General features: G+C 37.8%; 1 protein-coding gene across 1 annotated transcript in view; it reads left to right on the top strand.

Moving 5' to 3' along the window:
- DNAH8 (dynein axonemal heavy chain 8) overlaps positions 1-17607 on the top strand; it is a 332430-nt gene that overhangs the window by 30829 nt on the left and 283994 nt on the right. Inside the window, exons 8-11 of the mRNA XM_032862300.1 lie at positions 594-770; positions 1788-1901; positions 9955-10062; positions 13601-13702. Coding sequence (XP_032718191.1) covers positions 594-770; positions 1788-1901; positions 9955-10062; positions 13601-13702 — 501 coding nt within the window. The remainder of the gene's footprint in view (positions 1-593; positions 771-1787; positions 1902-9954; positions 10063-13600; positions 13703-17607) is intronic.

The raw sequence follows: 17607 nt of genomic DNA, 5'->3' as shown, positions 1-17607 counted from the left end.
CATTTCCAATTCTTATGCCTTTTGTTAACTATACTTATCTTGTTTGGAGACCTTCATTAACAGGTTGAATAGAAGTGGGCGGTATTAGTGGCAAACTTGTCTTGCTTGGTTTTAAAGTGATATTTTATAAAATTTCATCTTTAAGTATGAGTTTGCTGTAGATTTTTGGTAGATACTATTTGTCATGTTAAATTCCCTTTTGGGCACCTGGATGGTTCAGTGATTAAGTGTCTGCCTTCAGATAAGGTCATGACCCCACGGTCCTGGGATAAAGCCCTGCATCAGGCTTCCTGCTCAGTGGGAAGTCTGCTTCTCCTTCTCCCACTCCCCCTGCTTGTATTCTCTCTCTCTCTCTCTCTCTCTCTCTCTCTGTCAAATAAATAAAATCTTAAAAAAAAGAGAAAAAGAAGGAAATTCCCTTTTGTTCTCAGTTAAGTGTTTTTAATATTTTAATATTTTTAATATTTTAATATTTTAATATTCAGTGCTGAAAGTTGTTTTTTTATAAGCTCTCTTTGAAAAGATGCAAATAATAAGGATTTACCAAAGGAGAAAGTAACATTTCTATAATCTGTGAATTCTTTTGATTACAGGTACTTATTGAGAGTGAGCAAATGAGAAAAGAAGCTGATGACTCAGGTCCACTCACCGAACTGGAACACTGGAAGCGCATGTCAGCCAAATTCAACTACATCATTGAACAGATTAAAGGGCCAACATGTAAGGCTGTTATAAATGTGCTTAATGTTGCACACTCCAAACTGTTGAAGGTAAAATGTCTTTTATTTTAAAATTTGTTATGTTTCCGAACAGCCAACTGGAAAATTACCCTTTTTGAACTGCTTCTTCACATCATGTACTGGAACCATATACTTACAAGTGTTAAATTTTGAATAAGGCTTTCTTATATTCTACAGTTATTTCCCAAAGTAAAAAAAGAAGTATAGAAATATTTAGTTCTCAATATTTTCACACCAATTTTGACAATACTCCTGTAGGGTGATTGCTATTTATTTTTAATTTGTTTTTAAAACCGTGAATCAATAGAGGCTCAGGGAGGTAAAGAATTATATAGAAAGTAAAAAACAAAAATAATGTGGTCAGTATACATCTCCTGTCCACTATTCCACAGTTTGGTTTGATTCTTTCTGGGTCATTTTCTTTTGCTATATTCTTCCTTAAAAAAAAATCTGTATTTATCTACATCTGTATCTATGTATCTATATCTTTCCATCTGTATATATCCTATTCTCAAAGACCAAAGTAATGTAATGTCACAAATAAGTAACCTAGAAAAATCACTCCAGATAGAAGCAAGTCCATTTTAAGCCTACAAACAGGATGTTAATTTCAAACAGAATGAGCCTTCAGTTCTCCTAAGTCATTTAAGGTATTTATAATAACCTTAAGTCTTTTTTTTAAGGTTTTTATTTTTATTTATTTATTTTTAAAGACTTTATTTATTTATTTGATAGAGATCACAAGTAGGCAGAGAGGCAGGCAGAGAGAGAGAGATGGAAGCAGGCTCCCTGCTGAGCAGAGAGCCCGATGTGGGGCACCATCCCAGGACCCTGGGATCATGACCTGAGCCAAAGGCAGAGGCTTTAACCCACTGAGCCACCCAGGTGCCCCATAATAACCTTAAGTCTTAAATAATATAAGAAAAAATACATCATTCACATTTTAGTATCAACTACTTTAGGGAAGATAGCTTGAATTTCTTGATTAAGATTAAGTACAGTGATATATTTAGATATTTCATGATATTCTTATACATTTTTTCTTAGAATTGGCGTGATTTGGATGCAAGAATAACAGATACAGCAAATGAATCAAAAGATAATGTCAGATACTTGTACACTCTAGAAAAAGTATGTCAGCCTCTCTATAACTATGACCTCGTAAGTATGCTTTTTAAAGTGTAGTTTGAACAATAACTCATTTTAAAGTAACTTTATAATGTGTACTGGGAAACGCATACTGCAGACAAGTTAAAGTGTAGTTTGAAAAATAACTCATTTTAACGTGACTTTATAATATATGTGTACTGGGAAATGCATACTGCAGATAAGTTATTTCAAAGATATACTTTCCTAATATATAAATATGATGAATTAAAAACTCATTTAAACCTACATTTAAATATTTGATATTATCATACGTATAATATCATTTGTGAGTTAAACTAATTAATTAATGCATTGATGCATAACAAATTACCCCAGAACTGACTGACTTAAAGAAATAAGCATTTACTATGTCACAGTTCCTGTAGGTCAAGAATCTGGGCATAGCATAGCTTGAGTGCTTCTGCTTCATGGTCTGTCATGAAGTTGCAGACAAAATTGTTAGCTAGCAATCTGGTCTCAGTGTAGTGGAGGCTGACAGCTAGAGAGTCCACTTCTAAGCTCACTCATGTGATTGTTGGAAGGCTCCAGTTACACAGCACATGAGACTTTCAGTAGGGTAACTTCCTTCCCCTAGGGTGAATGATCCAGGATTGAGCAAGAGAGAGTACCCAACCAGCATTACCCTGATATCAAAGCACTTAAAGAAAAGAAAATCTATTATAGGTCAACATCTTTGATGAATATAGATGCAAAAATTTTCAACAAATACAAACAAACCAAATTCAACAGCACATTAAAAGGATCATACACCTGACCAAATTTGAATTATTCCTGGGATGCAAAGATGGGTCAACATATGCAAATAAACACATATGATATGAAGGGTTAATAGAATAAAAGAAAAAAATCATACGATCATTTCAATCGATGCAGAAAAAGCAATTGACAAAATGTAACAACCACTCATAACAAAAACTCTCAAAAACTTGAGTACAGAAGGAATGTACTTCAACTTAATAAAAGCTGTATATGAGAAGCCCACAGCTAACATCATACTCAACAGTAAAAACTGAAAGCTTTTTCTCTAAGATCAGGAACAAGACAAGAGTGCCCCCTCTTGCCAATTTTATTCAACATAGTACTGGAGGTCATAGCTAGAGCAGTCAAAAATAAAAAAGAAATAAAAGGCATTCAAATTGGAAAGGAAGAAGTAAAATTATTTCTGTTTGTAGATGATACAATACTGTACATGGAAAACCCTGAAAAATCCACCAGAAACTTTTAAAACTAATAAACAAATTCAGTAAAGTTGCAGGATACAAAATTACATACAGAAATTAGCTGTATTTCTATGCATTAACAGCAAACATCTGGGAATTCCCCATGTGGCCCAGTTGGTTAAATGTCTGCCTCCTGCTCAGGTCATGATCCCAGGGTTCTGGGATCAAGTCCCACTTCTCTCTCTGCCTGCTGCTCCCCCTGCTTCTGCTCTCTCTCTCTCTCATTCTCTGAAAAATAAATAAATTATTTAAAAGAGTATTTTAAAAAACCCAAAACATCTGAAAAGAATTAAGAAAAACAATCTCATTTACAATATCATCAATAAAATAAAATACTCAGTAATAAATTTATTCAAGGAAATGAAAGAGCTATACCCTGAAAACCATAACACTTTGATGAAAGAAAATGAAGAAGACAAAAATAAATGGAAAGGTATCCCATGTTCATGGATTGGAAGAATGAATATTTTTAAAATTTCCATACTACACAAAGCCATCTATAAATTCAAGACAACCCCTATCAAAATTCCAATGGCATTTTTTTCAATAAAGGAACAAAGTCCTAAAATGTGTATGGAACCACAAAAGACCCCCACAAACAAAAACAATCTTGAGAAAGGGGAACAAACCTAGAGACATTGCACTTCCTGATTTCAAGCTATACTGTAAAGCTATAGTAACCAAAACAGTATGGTACTGGCATAAAAATGGACATCTAGACCAACTGGACAGAAACAAGAGCCTAGAAATAAATCCTTTCATATACGGCTAAAAAAATTTGACGGGAGCCAAGAATACTCAGTGAGGGAAGTCTCTTCAATTAATGGTATTGGGAAAACTGGATAATCACATGTATAAGAATGAAATTAGATCCCTATCTTACATTGCTTACAAAAATTAACGTGGGATGGATTAAAAATTTAAATGTAAGACCTGAAACAATAAAACTCTTGGAAGAAAAAAACAGGGTGATATCTCTGTGACTTTGGTTTTTGGAATGATTTTTTGGATATGACACCAAACATACAAGCAACAGAAGCAAAAATAAGTGTGACTACATCAAATTAAAAAGCTTCTGCACAGCAAAAGAAATAATCAACAAAATGGAAAGGCAACCTTGAATGGGAGGAAATACTTGCAAACGATATGTTAGATAAGGAATTAATGTTCAAAATAGGTAAGAATTTGTTCAACTCAATAAAAAAGAGCAAACAATGCAATAAAAAATGGGCAGAGGAGATATGAGGAAGTGGAGAGGCAACGTGGTGGGGGGGTTGGGGGTTAAGAAAAGAATAAATGAAACAAGAAGGGATCAGGAGGGAGACAAACCATAAGAGACTCTTAATCTCACAAAACAAACTGAGGGTTGCCGGGGGAGGGGGTTGGGAGAGGGTGGTGGGGTTATGGACACTGGGGAGGGTATGTGCTATGGTGGGTGCTGTGAAATGTGCAAACCTGGTGATTCACAGACCTGTACCCCTGGGGCTAATAATACATTATATGTTTATAAAAAATTTTAAAAATTGTTAAAAAAATAAACAAACAAAAATGGGCAGAGGAACTGGACAGATGTTTTCTCAAAGGAGTCATCCAAATCAATGAATACACAAATACATGAAAAGATGCTCAACATCACTAATCAGGGAAGTGCAAATCAAAATCACGTGTGATACCACCTCACATTTATTAGAATGACTGTCATCAAAAAGACTAGCTAAGAAGTGCTGAGAAGGGTGTGGAGAAAATGGAACCCTTGTGCACTGATAGTGGGAATGTAAATTGATGCAGCCACAATGGAAAATAGAATGGGGGTTCCTCAAAATATGAAAAATAGCACTATCCTATGATCCACTACCAGGTATCTAGACAGAGTAAATGAAATTTACTTTGAAATTAGAATTGAATTAATTCTATTTTAAATTAAATGAAATTAGAATCTTGAAAAGATACCTGCTCTCCCATGTTCTTCACAGCATTGACCATTTAATCAAGATATGAAAAAAACCTGTATCTATCACTGGTTAAGTGAATAAAGACTCTCTCTATGTATATACATATGGATAGCTAGAAGGATAATGGAATATTATTCAGCTACAAGAAATCCTGCCATTTATAATGGGTTTGGACCCTGAGCAATTATGTTAACCAAAATAATTCAGAGAAAGACAAATAGTATATGATATCACATGTGGAATCTTAAAAAAGTCAAACTCATGGAAACAGAGTAGAATATTAGTTGCCAGGGCTGGGAGTGGGGAAAATGGGCAGATGTCGGTCAGTGGGTTCAGAATTCCAGTTAAAAATCAGTACGTTTTGGGAATCAATGTACAGCATGGTACCTTTCATACTTTCTTTAGATAGAGAAGGGAAGTCAGGAAAACTAGTATTTGTTAACAACTTAGGGCAGTGTTTCCCAGTTTTGACTGGGTGTTGCCTCTTTTGTGAATCACATGTAGGTAGGAGAGTTGCCCAGAGAGTTCTGTTTTTAAAGGTGTCCACCGTCTTGGTGACTCCTGACCTTTTGTTGTAGGCATTGTACCACATACTTTCTATATATTTTTACTCTGTATGCACAACAATCCTCATTCTAAAGATTAGGAAACAAAATTGGAGCATTTCTACTGCTGTAAGTCATGAGACTGAATTTGAATCTAGCACTGTTTGGCATTATGTGTTATATTTGTTTCTACTTCTCCATGCTGCTTCTTCAAGGCATTCTCTAAGTTAAAATCCATTCAAAATAATTTATATTAGTATCTGATACACATATTCGGTGTTTTCCATTCTAATTTTTGAAGAAATAGTCAAAGCCTCTACACATATGGCTGTTGACTATATGGTTTGGTTGACCAGACTTCTGGGGGCAGGAAAAATGCTGGTGTCATCCTAGAGGCAGGGAAAGAGGAAGAGTCTGTGTTCCATATCATTTAGATTTGGCTGAGAGGGTTGTGTTTAGGGCTGGTTCATACCCCTCCCATGAGGGCCTAGAAGTTTAACATGGGTGGGGAGGGAAAGATGTCAGGCTGAGAGTTTTGAGCAGGTGCAGCTCTTAGAGCCATGCAGGAATCCATCCTCCATGAGAGAGAATAGGAAGACTTCCAAGAGCAGTCTTTAATTGATTCCATAAAGACATGATGGGTTTTACTTACAACTTATTTACACCCCTAGTACTAGCAACTCAACTTCTGTTGGGGACCTTTTAAAATCTGTTTTTCATAAGAACATTTTGTACCACTTTTTAGGTGTTTGTGTGCATATGACCATGAGTAAAGCAAACCAGACAGTATGGTGATAGAGAAACATGGCCATTACTTAGCTCACTCAGTAGCCTAGTGACTACTAGGCTTTCCCGGCTTTACAGCATGTGCAGTTAAAATTTGTGTCTAAGAAAAATCAGAATTTTCACATGTCACATGTATACAGGGTTATTCACAAGAGCTGAAGATGCACATCTTAAATACACATATATCTAAAGCCTATTCTAGGACTACCTGCAAGTAGGTCTTGAGTGAAAAATAATAGATGAGGCACATGTACTAAAATATTAACAGTTGTCAAGTGTAGTGATGGGTATAAATGATCATTATACTGTTCTCTGTACTTTTCTATACATTTAAAGCTTTTCATTATAAAAGTAAACTTGGAAGAAAGGTACAATGCTTTTTATTGTTATCAAGGAATCTACATTTTTAGGTATACTACTTTCAAGTTCTTTGTTCAAGAGACTTGTTTAAATTTATATAAGTTTCAAATCTTTTGGTTTTGGTGTTCTTTTCATCTTAGTAATTTAAAACTTTTTACTCAATTGCTCTAGTTGGCTATACCTTATTATTATTATTATTATTTTGTTGTTATTAAACTCTTTACATTCTCTCATGCAGGAATATTTCAAACATTATCTTTGAAATTAAAGAAGTTCTAATAGTATTGTCCTATAATTGCTTCCCCCTCATATACTCACTATTTTTGAGGTTTCAAAAATTCTATTTATCCTCATTTTCTTTTTCTTATTAAAAGCAAACAGCAACTGCTGTTTGTAACTCACATTTGAGCAGGAAAAGTGCAGAGGACTCATACTTCCACTTCTTGTGGATAAATTTTATGAATTTTGTGTTTAATGTTTCATTTTATTAACTTAGTGTTACAATTTCTGCTATTGGTATCTATCATCATGTATTTTACATACAAAGTGTCTGAACACTGTGTATAGATAGGTAAGAACTGTGTGCTCTATTATAAATGATGTTTAAAATTTAGATGGAGGGCATTTTCCTGTTGGAGCCATTTGATGCCATCTCTGAGCCTTCTTCATTGGAATTATGGGTACTTTGTAGACTTGCCTTATTGAGAGTGGAAGGGTCCCCTCCTAGGCTTATTTTTATTACACTCTTCTTGATATACAGATAACACATATAATATGAATTCTGACATACAAGGTTTCCTGCAAAGTAATGATATTAATTTCCTAAACCACATACCATTGAGCTAATTATATCATAGTTACAACTTATAGCTAGGACACACAGTACACTAATTAGTAATTGTTATTTCTAGGGTGCCTGGGTGGCTGAGTCGATTAAGCTCTAACTTCAGCTCAGGTCATTATCTCTGGGTCCTGGGATTAAGCCCTGCATTGGGCTCCCCACTGGGGGGGAAGCCTGCTTCTCCCTCTTCCTCTGCCTGCTGCTCCCCCTGTTTGTGCTCTCTGTCAAATAAATAAATCTTTATTTATTTTTTTTAAAGATTTTATTTATTTATTTAACAGATCACAAGTAGGCAGAAAGGCAGGCAGAGAGAGAGATGGGGAAGCAGACTCCCTGCTGAGCAGAGAGCCCGATGCAGGGCTCGATCCCAGGACCATGGGATCATGACCTGAGCTGAAGGCAGAGGCTTAACCCACTGAGCCACCCAGGCGCCCCAAAATAAATAAATCTTTAAAAAAAGTTGTTATTTCTGGTTTTATTTTATCACCATTAAAACATCTTTCATATATTTTATACTGTCCTAGCAATTAAGAGACACCCTCCTTGTGGGAATGCCATTGACCTTACCTGTTCTTCCAATCTGATTTGCGTCATAGTTAAAAGCATGGTCTCAAAATCTCAGGCACATAACTGTGGTTATGTAACAGTTGTAGAAACCTAGACAAGGTGCTTAACTTCCTAGGTCTCTATTTTCTCATCTGCACAATGGGAATAATCATAATACTTTATCTGATAGATTCTAAGACAGTAATCTTTTTTCACATTTAACATCTCTGTACTCAGAGCACATCTCATAGTTTCTCTAGTTTTATGAATCATTGTGGATATGCCTTAACATGATCTTAGATTATTAGTTCTCCCCTTGGGTAGTATTTTTTGTTTTGTGAATTTGTGTGAATACAGATTGCTGTGCGTAAGTAACTAGACTGTGGTACAAATTCTCAGGATAGTTTATTTTCCCAGCCTACCCAAGGAGCAAAATATGGACACGGAAGCTTTGTTCCTGTCATTTTCTCCATGGCTGGTTTATTTCATGATCACCTTTACAGAAGGCATACAGCTCATTGGTAACTTAGTTTTATGCAGGGGTGGGGGTGGTTAAGGCTCCCCATCTTGAGCAATTTTTTTCCTTCCTCAGTAGCATGTAAAGAATTGGTGCAGTCTTGCGATGATCAAACCTACCTTAAATGCTCATTATTAGCATAAATGAAAGTAATATGAGAAGCTCTTTTCCTGGTACCTGGCCTACAGGAAGCATTCAGTATGTGTCAGTGATGCTTTATCTCTCTGTTGCACTCCATTTCCTTTGCTGTATACTGATACATTTGTTTCACTGGTTTGTGTGCATCTATCCCACTCTGCTGTGACCTCCTCCAGAAGTTCCCTTATACTTGAATTTCTCCCGATATCCTCTGAAACAAGTGGCATTGAGTAGATTTGCTGAAAGGTGAATCGAATTGACTTAAGTGGAAATGAGTTATAGTCTGATCACTGTCTTTAACTGGCTTTCTTAACACAAGCAAGTCTCTTTACCCTTCAAGATACCAAGTTTCGGGGCGTCTGGGTGGCTCAGTGGGTTAAGCCTCTGCCTTTGGCTCAGGTCATGATCTCAGGGTCCTGGGATCAAGTCCTGCATCGGGCTCTCTGCTCAGCAGGGAGCCTGCTTCCCTCTCTCTCTCTCTCTGCCTGCCTCTCTGTCTACTTGTGATCTCTGTCTGTCAAATAAATAAATAAAATCCTTTAAAAAAAAAAAGATACCAAGTTTCTTCATCTTTAAAAGATCATCTTGGGGACACCTAGATGGCTCAGCAGTGAAGTGTCTGCCTTTGGCTCAGGTCCTCAGGTTCCTGGGATCGAGCCCCGTGTTGGGCTCCCTGCCCAGTGGAGAGCATGCTTCTCCCTCTCCTTCTGTCCCTCCCCTGCTCATGTTCTCTCTCACTCTCTCACTCTCGCTCTATCTCAAGTAAATAAATAAGATCTTTTTTTAAAAAGGTCGTCTTGAACTATTAATCCTTAAAATAACTTTCACCTCTAAAGTTGTATTTTTAAATAAACTTTTAAATTTAGATGTACAGAAAAGTTACAATGATAGTACAGAATTCTCTTCACCCAGTTTCTCCTGTTAGGATCTTGTATTACCTTGGTACATTTGTCAAAACTGATGTCCTTTCTCTCTTCCAAGATCCAGTCTAGGATGCTACATTGCCTTTAGTAAAATTTGACTCTAAGATAAAAATGTTACACTATTTTATCTGCAGTTAGAGTTTTTAATATTATGGGATATTGGTTATTAAAACTATAAATATATGATGGAATTCACTTAATATATTTCAATTTTAGGTTTCCATGGCTCATGGAATACAAAATTTGATTAATGCCATCAGAATGATTCACAGTGTGTCACGGTATTATAATACCTCAGAGAGAATGACCTCACTGTTTATCAAGGTAAGTTCCCAAGGGAAGAAATCACAAATGTAACCTTGTAAAAAAGTTAACAATATTTTCCCTCTGGGCCAGGGAAGGGAAATGGGAAGTTTGGGTGCCTCTCAGAATTCTGGATTTGAATACTTCCAGGGGACAAGAAAAGAAATGTGTTGACTGGTCAGTTGTACTTAATTGAAGGCTACCTTCTTCTTGTCAGAGGTAAGCCCTCAGGCTTTTTGTTTAAATGTAGCTGGTCCTTTCCTTTCTTTTCTTTCTTTTTTTTTTTTTTTAAGATTTTGTTTATTTATTTGACACAGAGAGAGATCACAAGTAGGCAGAGAGGCAGGCAGAGAGAGGAAGGCAGAGAGAGGAAGGGAAGCAAGCTCCCCACTGAGCAGAGAGCCCGATGTGGGGCTTGATTCCAGGACCCTGAGATCATGACCCTAGCCGAAGGCAGAGGCTCAACCCACTGAGCCACCCAGGTGCCCCTTTCCTTTCCTTTCTTTTCCTTTCCTCTCCTCTTTTCCCTCCCCTCCCCTCATCCTATCTCCTTTCTTTTCCTTTCTTGTCCTATCCCATTCTCTCCTTTCCCCTTTCTCCTTTCTTGTCTTTTCCTGTCTTTTCCATTTCTTTCTCCTTTCCTTTCTTTTCTTCTTTTTTCTTCCTTCCTTTCTTTCTTAGAGAGAAGTGGTAGGGAGGGGCAAAGGGAGAGGGAGAGAGAGAATCCTAAGTAATCTCCATACTCATACTCCATACTGACATGGGGCTTAATCTCACGACCTGGAGATCATAGCTGGTGCTTTTCTAATTTATTCATTCCAAATAGTTCTGCTCAAGAGCTAAGAATTATGTGCATGATCAACAGCACTTCTTTAGCTACTCCCACCAGCACTGTAATTTGTGTAAAATCTTCCTCTGTCGTGACATATGGTTCATTACTTAAATAATTTGAAAAACCATCCAATAGACACATGAATAAGATTTCTTTGTGATGCAAACAAAACATAAACACATAAAATAACAGTCACATCTCAATTCTCTTTTTTAAAAATCAATCAGTAGGGGCACTTGGGTGGCTCAGTCAGTTAAGTGGCTGCCTTTGGCTTGGGTCATGATCCCAGAGTGCTGGGATTGAGCCCCGAATCGGGCTCCCTGCTCAGTGGGGAGTCTGCTTCTCCCTCTGTCTGCTGCTCTGCCTACTTGACTCTCTATCTGTCAAATAAGTAAATAAAATCTTAAAAAGAAATCAATCAGTAGATTTAATCACTATCCATCTCTTAAATAAGGCAAGAATGTTAGGATTTTCCCCCATCACTTGTGTCTTTCTTGGTATATATGTCCCACGCTGAGATTTCTTGTTCCATATTTTAAAAATATTTATAAACATTTTGTCTAATATGTTGTGACATTATGAATCCACATGTGTTCAGAATAAAATTCAAGCATTGCTAGTTTCTTTGATCACCTCCATTTTGTGATTTTCACATCTTTCTCCTCCTTGGATTCACTATTTCTTCAGCCAAGAAGTATTCTCAAGTGGTTCTTTCAGAGACGGTCTATATGTGGTAAACCTCTGAATTCCTGCACATCTGAAAATAACTTCATTTTTGTCCAGCCACTCAAATTTTAGTTTCACTGGGATTCCAAGTTCAACATAATTTTCTCCTGGAAACTTGAAGTATTGTTGTCTCTTATTCAGTATTGTTGATGAGAAATTTATGCTAATCTGATTTTTTCCTTTGTAGGCACCTTGTCTTATTCTTTCAAGAAGATCTTTGGATTTTTTTTTTTAAGATTTATTTATTTATTTGACAGACAGAGATCACTAGTAGGCAGAGAGACAGAGAGAGAGAGAGAGGAGGAAGCAGGCTCCCCGCTGAGCAGAGAGCCCAATGTGGGGCATGATCCCAGGACCCTGGGATCATGACCTGAGCTGAAGGCAGAGGCTTTAACCCACTGAGCCACCCAGGCGCCCTTAGGATTTTTTCTTTATCCTTGAACATGTAAAATTTCAAAGTGTTGTGGTCTTTTTTGCATTTATGTTATTCTATACTTTTGGATTGTTGTAATCCAGAAATTTTTGTCTCCACTCCTGGGAAATTTCCCTCTTTGCCTTTGAATTATTCCTTACCTGCTGCAGTTCAATTTAGGTTGTCCCCTTGAATCTAACTTCTATTTCTATTAATATTTTATGTTTTGTTTTATTTTGTCAGTTTCTGCCATTTGACCTTTCAGCTCATTTGTTTGCTCTTCATTTATGTCCCAGTTCCTGGTCAGGTCCTCAATAGAATTTTTTTATTTTGATAATAACAATTTCAATTTCCAAGTTCTCTAGTTATTTTTTTCCCATGATGTAAAATACTCTTACATCTTTCTCATGGATTAATTTAGTTAATAAAAGATACCTTGAAGTATTTTCCATGTCTTTTTTTTTATATTTCTTCTTTGTTGAGTTTAAAGCCTCTGTTACCATGTTTCTTTTCTTTCTTTCTTTTTTTTTTAAAAGAGGTATTTATTTATATTTAGAGAAAGAGAGAGAGTGTGTGAAAGTGTGAGTGGGGGGAGAAGCAGAGAGAGTATCCTCAAGCAGACTCCCCACTGAGCACAGAGCCTGGTATGGGGCTTGATCTCATGACCCTGTGATCATGACCTGAGCTGAAATCCAGAGTCCGATCCTTAACCAACTGAGCCACCCAGACGCTCCACCAAATTTATTTTCTTTAGTTGCTTGGCGATTCGGAGTTGTCTGCTCATCTTTGTATTTAACTCCTCATTTGCCTCCCTGTTCTGTTTCTTGTGGTCTCTCTCTTCTGTGTGCGTGGGAGGGGGTAGGGAGTATGAAGAGCTTTTTCTCTGACCTATCCTTCTGGGGTGCAGTAGCTACCTGGGGTGTAGTCCACGCTCATGGCTCTGTCCTGTCAGCATATGCAGTTGTTGCCTGCCATACAAGTTGCTCCAAATTCAGTGTGTAGCATCACAACCAAGGGTCACCTCCCATTGTCTCCCACCTTGAAGATTTCCCATAAATGTTACACCTTCACAGTAACCTTCTCTAGAATTGGGTTCTGGTTTTCCCTAATCTGTCTTTTTTTTTTTTTTTCCTCTTAAAGAGTTGATCCTGTGTGCTTTCCATATTTTAGGAATTCCCCAAAATTTCTGTGTGTCAGACTGCCCTCTCTATCTAACCTCCTGACCATTTTTTGTTTTTGTTTTTGTTTTTCTCTCATGATTTTAGGGTATGTGGAGGTGGTCAACTTTAAATTTAGTTTTGGTTTTGAAGGATGGTGAAGAATGACACTTGGATCCTAGTTAGAGGAAAAATAGACGAAAGGAAAATATAGTTGACTTTGAAATTTATGGCCCTCGTGACATTGACTTAAATGCAGCTAAAAATTTGTTTTCTTGGTTTTGACTAGAATATGTATTCTTTGTTTTTTATATTGTGATTTATTCATCCCATAAGTTTACTATTCATCTCAGTTTTACAATTGTGGTTTAAAAACCTTAGATTTTAATTCTCTCTTTACCTGTAGCTATTTTAGACTTGTATTTATTTTAGGTGACAAATCAAATGGTGACGGCGTGTAAAGCATATATTACTGATGGAGGAACCATCCACGTGTGGGATCAGGAAACACCGCTCGTATTAAAGAAAATTCAGGTTTTTAGAGATATTCTTATTTTCTTAAAGTATAGCTTTCACCACCTGGCCCATTTTTATTTACCTTTGTTCATTCACAAACATATTAACTTTGAAAAAACACTGTATAGATTAACACGATAATATAAAAGGAGCCTCGTTAAAATTATTGACTTCCCTTTATATTTAGTGCAGAATTCTTTAGGATAAAATTTAGTCCTTATCTTCATGACTGCCCGTAGTGGACACCGCTTGCTTTCTCATATTCCCTGGTCCCCACCTTTCACTCCAGCCCCTGCTGATTTCATTTTCTTGCCTTTTTGCTTTGGCTGGGACTGCCATGCATTCTTAAATAGTCAAGGTGATTGTTGGCATCTGGTTTTGATCCTCTTTTGGGAGAGAATATTTCTGACGTTTCTGATATTTCCCCATTTTGCTGTATTCATAGGTTTTAAATACATCTTTGATCAGATTAAGGAAGTTCTGTTCCTAGTTATATAGTACTAGGAGATATTTTTGAAGTTATGAATGGGCTTTTAAAAAATGATTTTCTGCACATATTTATTGAGATGCTTATTAGATTCTTCTCCTCAATCTGTTAGTGTAATGGATGACATTTTTAGTTTTTCTAAAATGAAACTTTCTGGGTCATGGTGTAAATTTATTTAAAAATTTTTTCATTTATTTATTTGTCAGAGAGAGAGAGAACACAAGCAGGGGAAGTGGGGGTGCAGAGGGAGAAGTAGGTTCCTCGCTGAGCATTGAGCCCAATACGGGACTCAATCTTAGGACCCTGGGAATCATAACCTGAGCTGAAGGCAGCTGCTTAACTGACTGAGCCGCCCAGGCATCCCGTGGTGTAACTTTTTAAAAACTTTTTAAAAAACACTCTAAAATTTGGGTTGCTACAATTTTGTTTAGGAGTTTTTGAACTATATTCATTGGAGATAGAGAGCCTGTAAATTTCCTTTCTCATACTGTCCTTGTCAGCGTTTTTGGCATTAAGGTCTCCAACTGAGTGGAGGAGGAGAAGCGGAAGGTAGTAGTATTCATCCCTTTTCTATTCTCTGCAAGTGTTTGCAGAAAATTAAAAGCATCTGTTTTTTGAAAGTCTGCAGGAAATGACCACACGAGGAAGGCTGCACCGGACAGTGGTTATTGGCTGTCCACATTTGCTGCTCCCTGGGCTTTCTGGAGCCAAGGCATCAGGCTGGGACTGGGAGGGAGAGCCAGAAAGGATGCTCAGTGCCCTCCAACTGGAGTGTGAAGGACTGAACTCACAGGGCTTTCCCTAAGCACTGCTTTGCCATGCTCTGACCTCTGGAACCAGAGGATAAAAAGGAGTGGGGAGAGGGAACAGAAGATGAAGAATTACAGTTACTGAGATGAGGAAACCCAAAGGAGCCCATGAAAGGAAGAGCTGTTTTTCCCTTCCTTTTGCTTCTTTTCCAGCTTCTGTTCTTGCTAGGATCTGGACCCTCACCCCACTCTACACAGGCCTTATAATGCAAATAACATATGTCCTTGTAAGGGATAAAGAGAGAATGATATCTTTGGAGTCTTCCATTATAACAGATGATATATAACAAGTGACCAGGCAGAGCCATCATGTGCCTATTCCAGACTTCAAGCACTAGACATCTCAATGCCAAGACCCCTGCCTTCAGGAAATGAGTGACTTTTAAAGGACATCTGGACCCTGTCCTGTTCTGCCCAGTTCCTGGATGCCTAGGAGGACATGGGCACCAGACTATGATTGCCAATAAAAACTCCAGACCCCAAGCAAAGACGACTCAGACTCCTTTCCTTTCCAGGTCTCTCTGAGGGTCTGTCTGTATTTGCTCTCGACACATTGTCAATAAACTCTTGCTCTCGCCTTCTGCTGGCTCACGTCTGATTTCCATCCTGCATGAACCCAAGAACCCTTTTGGCTAGTCCTGTGGGGCCCCCTCTCTGTCCTCAAACCCAGGCTTCCTACATCATTAGACACCCATTTCACCTTTATGGCTGAAAATGCTTGATCCCAAAGACTGGAAGAACCAGGCTCATTATGTGGTTCTTGGACTTAGCCATTCAAGACACAGAGTTACACAGAGACAGACCAAAACTGCTCATAAAGCAGTGGTATTAAAACATCCCTGAAAGAAGCCAGTGACCCAATAAAGGCAGATCACGGCTATTTCATAACCACTGGCATAACACAAGCTTATGAAATGTTTGATCCAGTGAAAATAAGAGAATCTAAGAAATGGAGCTTACGTTCCATAAGTCTGTTCCTTCTAAAAGTAAAGCGAAGGACAGTTTCTTCAGAGTGTTTTCCCTAGGGCTTGAAAGGAATTCTAGATCGTTAAATAATAAAAAGGTTCCTCAACTTGGTGAGATGAAGTCACCATTTGAAGAAATAGACATTTTATTCCTCCTGGTGTATTTTTTACTCCTAGAGAGAATCTTCATATTTAAATGAAGAAGCAGGATGTCGTGATGGCAGAAGATGGATTGAAAAATAGGACAGAAAAGGGGGTACCAAGAAAAAAAAAACTGAATTGAATGAGAACATTAATTGATCATGCATGTAGCTGTGATACAAGGATAAACACATTCTAAAAAGAAAAAGCCAAGAAAGAAACAGAGAAGAAATGGGCACAGAAGGAAACAGAAGGAGCCAGAAGCTAAAGAAAATAATGATGAGCTGAATCTGAAGCTGCTTGGGTTGCTGGAGAAAGGAGTGGAGGTCAGACTATAGGTATTATTGGCAAGGAAGGAAAAAGATACCTAGGGGGACAAAAGCTATTAAAAGGGAAAGGTGAAAACTTCAAAATTCTTTGGAGACTTGGAATCACTTTTCCAAGAATGAGACGGGACAGGCTGGAAAGAAGGGAGAAGTGGAAAACCTTTTAGATAGATTCCAACTAGCAGACTTAGGTACTTAAATGAAATGTATCAGGATCTGCAAAAGAAGTAGGAGTGGAAGCTCTGGTAAAACAGATAGAAGAAACAAAGGAACCACTTAAAAAAAGGAGAGAGGAAGCTGAGGCTTGTATGTGACAAACATCTAAGAATGCAGAGACATCAAATGCTGAAAGGTAGAAATGGCAGTAAAAAGTGGTCAGAAGAGAATTGACTTGCAATTACTAATCAAAGCTGTGAATTTCCTTGCTGGAACAAATTCAAGATGGGGAAGTAAGGGTTGTGGACTCAGTTCTAGTGTGTGTGTGTATGTGTAGGGGGCTGTTCCCTATACCAGCAAGTGATTCTTAGACACAGCTGAGTGTCCTACAGTTTAACTCAATTTTGATCCACAAGAGTGGGGTTTCTGATGCCAGTCGTAAGTCCAGGTTGTCACACATGCTTTTGACTGACTGGCTATAGATTGGAAGTTCCCATGACACCCCCAGACCTTGAGTTCTAGTAATCTGCTTGAGTGGTTCACAGAACTCAGAGAAGTATCTTACTTACTAGAATACTGGTTTAATATACAAGAATGTAACTCAGCAACAGGCAGATGGAAGAGGTAAGTACTTGGGGAAAGGGGACAGAACTTGCATGCTCTGAGTGCACCAGTCTCCCCAGATCTCCATGTATTCACCAACCCAAAAGTTCTCCAAACCTCTTCTTTCTGAGTTTTTATGGCGGTTTCATTACATTACATAGGCATGATTGACCAACTCCTTGGCCATTGGTGATTGATCCAACCTTCAGAACCTGGTTGGCCCTGGTTAGTTCCCCTGGCAACCAGCCCCCACCCATAGGTACTTCAAAATGTGAACCCAGTTGTGGTAGAAAGGGGCTTGTTATGAATGACCAGATACCCATTTCACCTTTATGGCTCAGAAAACAGTTTCAAGAACTGAGGACAAGAGGCTGAATCTTATAACAAAAGATACTTTCATTGTTCTTATAATTTAGGAAATTGCAAGGTTTTGGGG

Source organism: Lontra canadensis, unplaced genomic scaffold (genome assembly GCF_010015895.1).
Source record: "Lontra canadensis isolate GAN:19392208 unplaced genomic scaffold, GSC_riverotter_1.0 scaffold23, whole genome shotgun sequence".
In the NCBI taxonomy this organism is placed as follows: domain Eukaryota; kingdom Metazoa; phylum Chordata; class Mammalia; order Carnivora; family Mustelidae; genus Lontra; species Lontra canadensis.
Note: the sequence above shows the minus strand (reverse complement) of the source record. Positions and strands in the feature narration are given on the sequence as shown.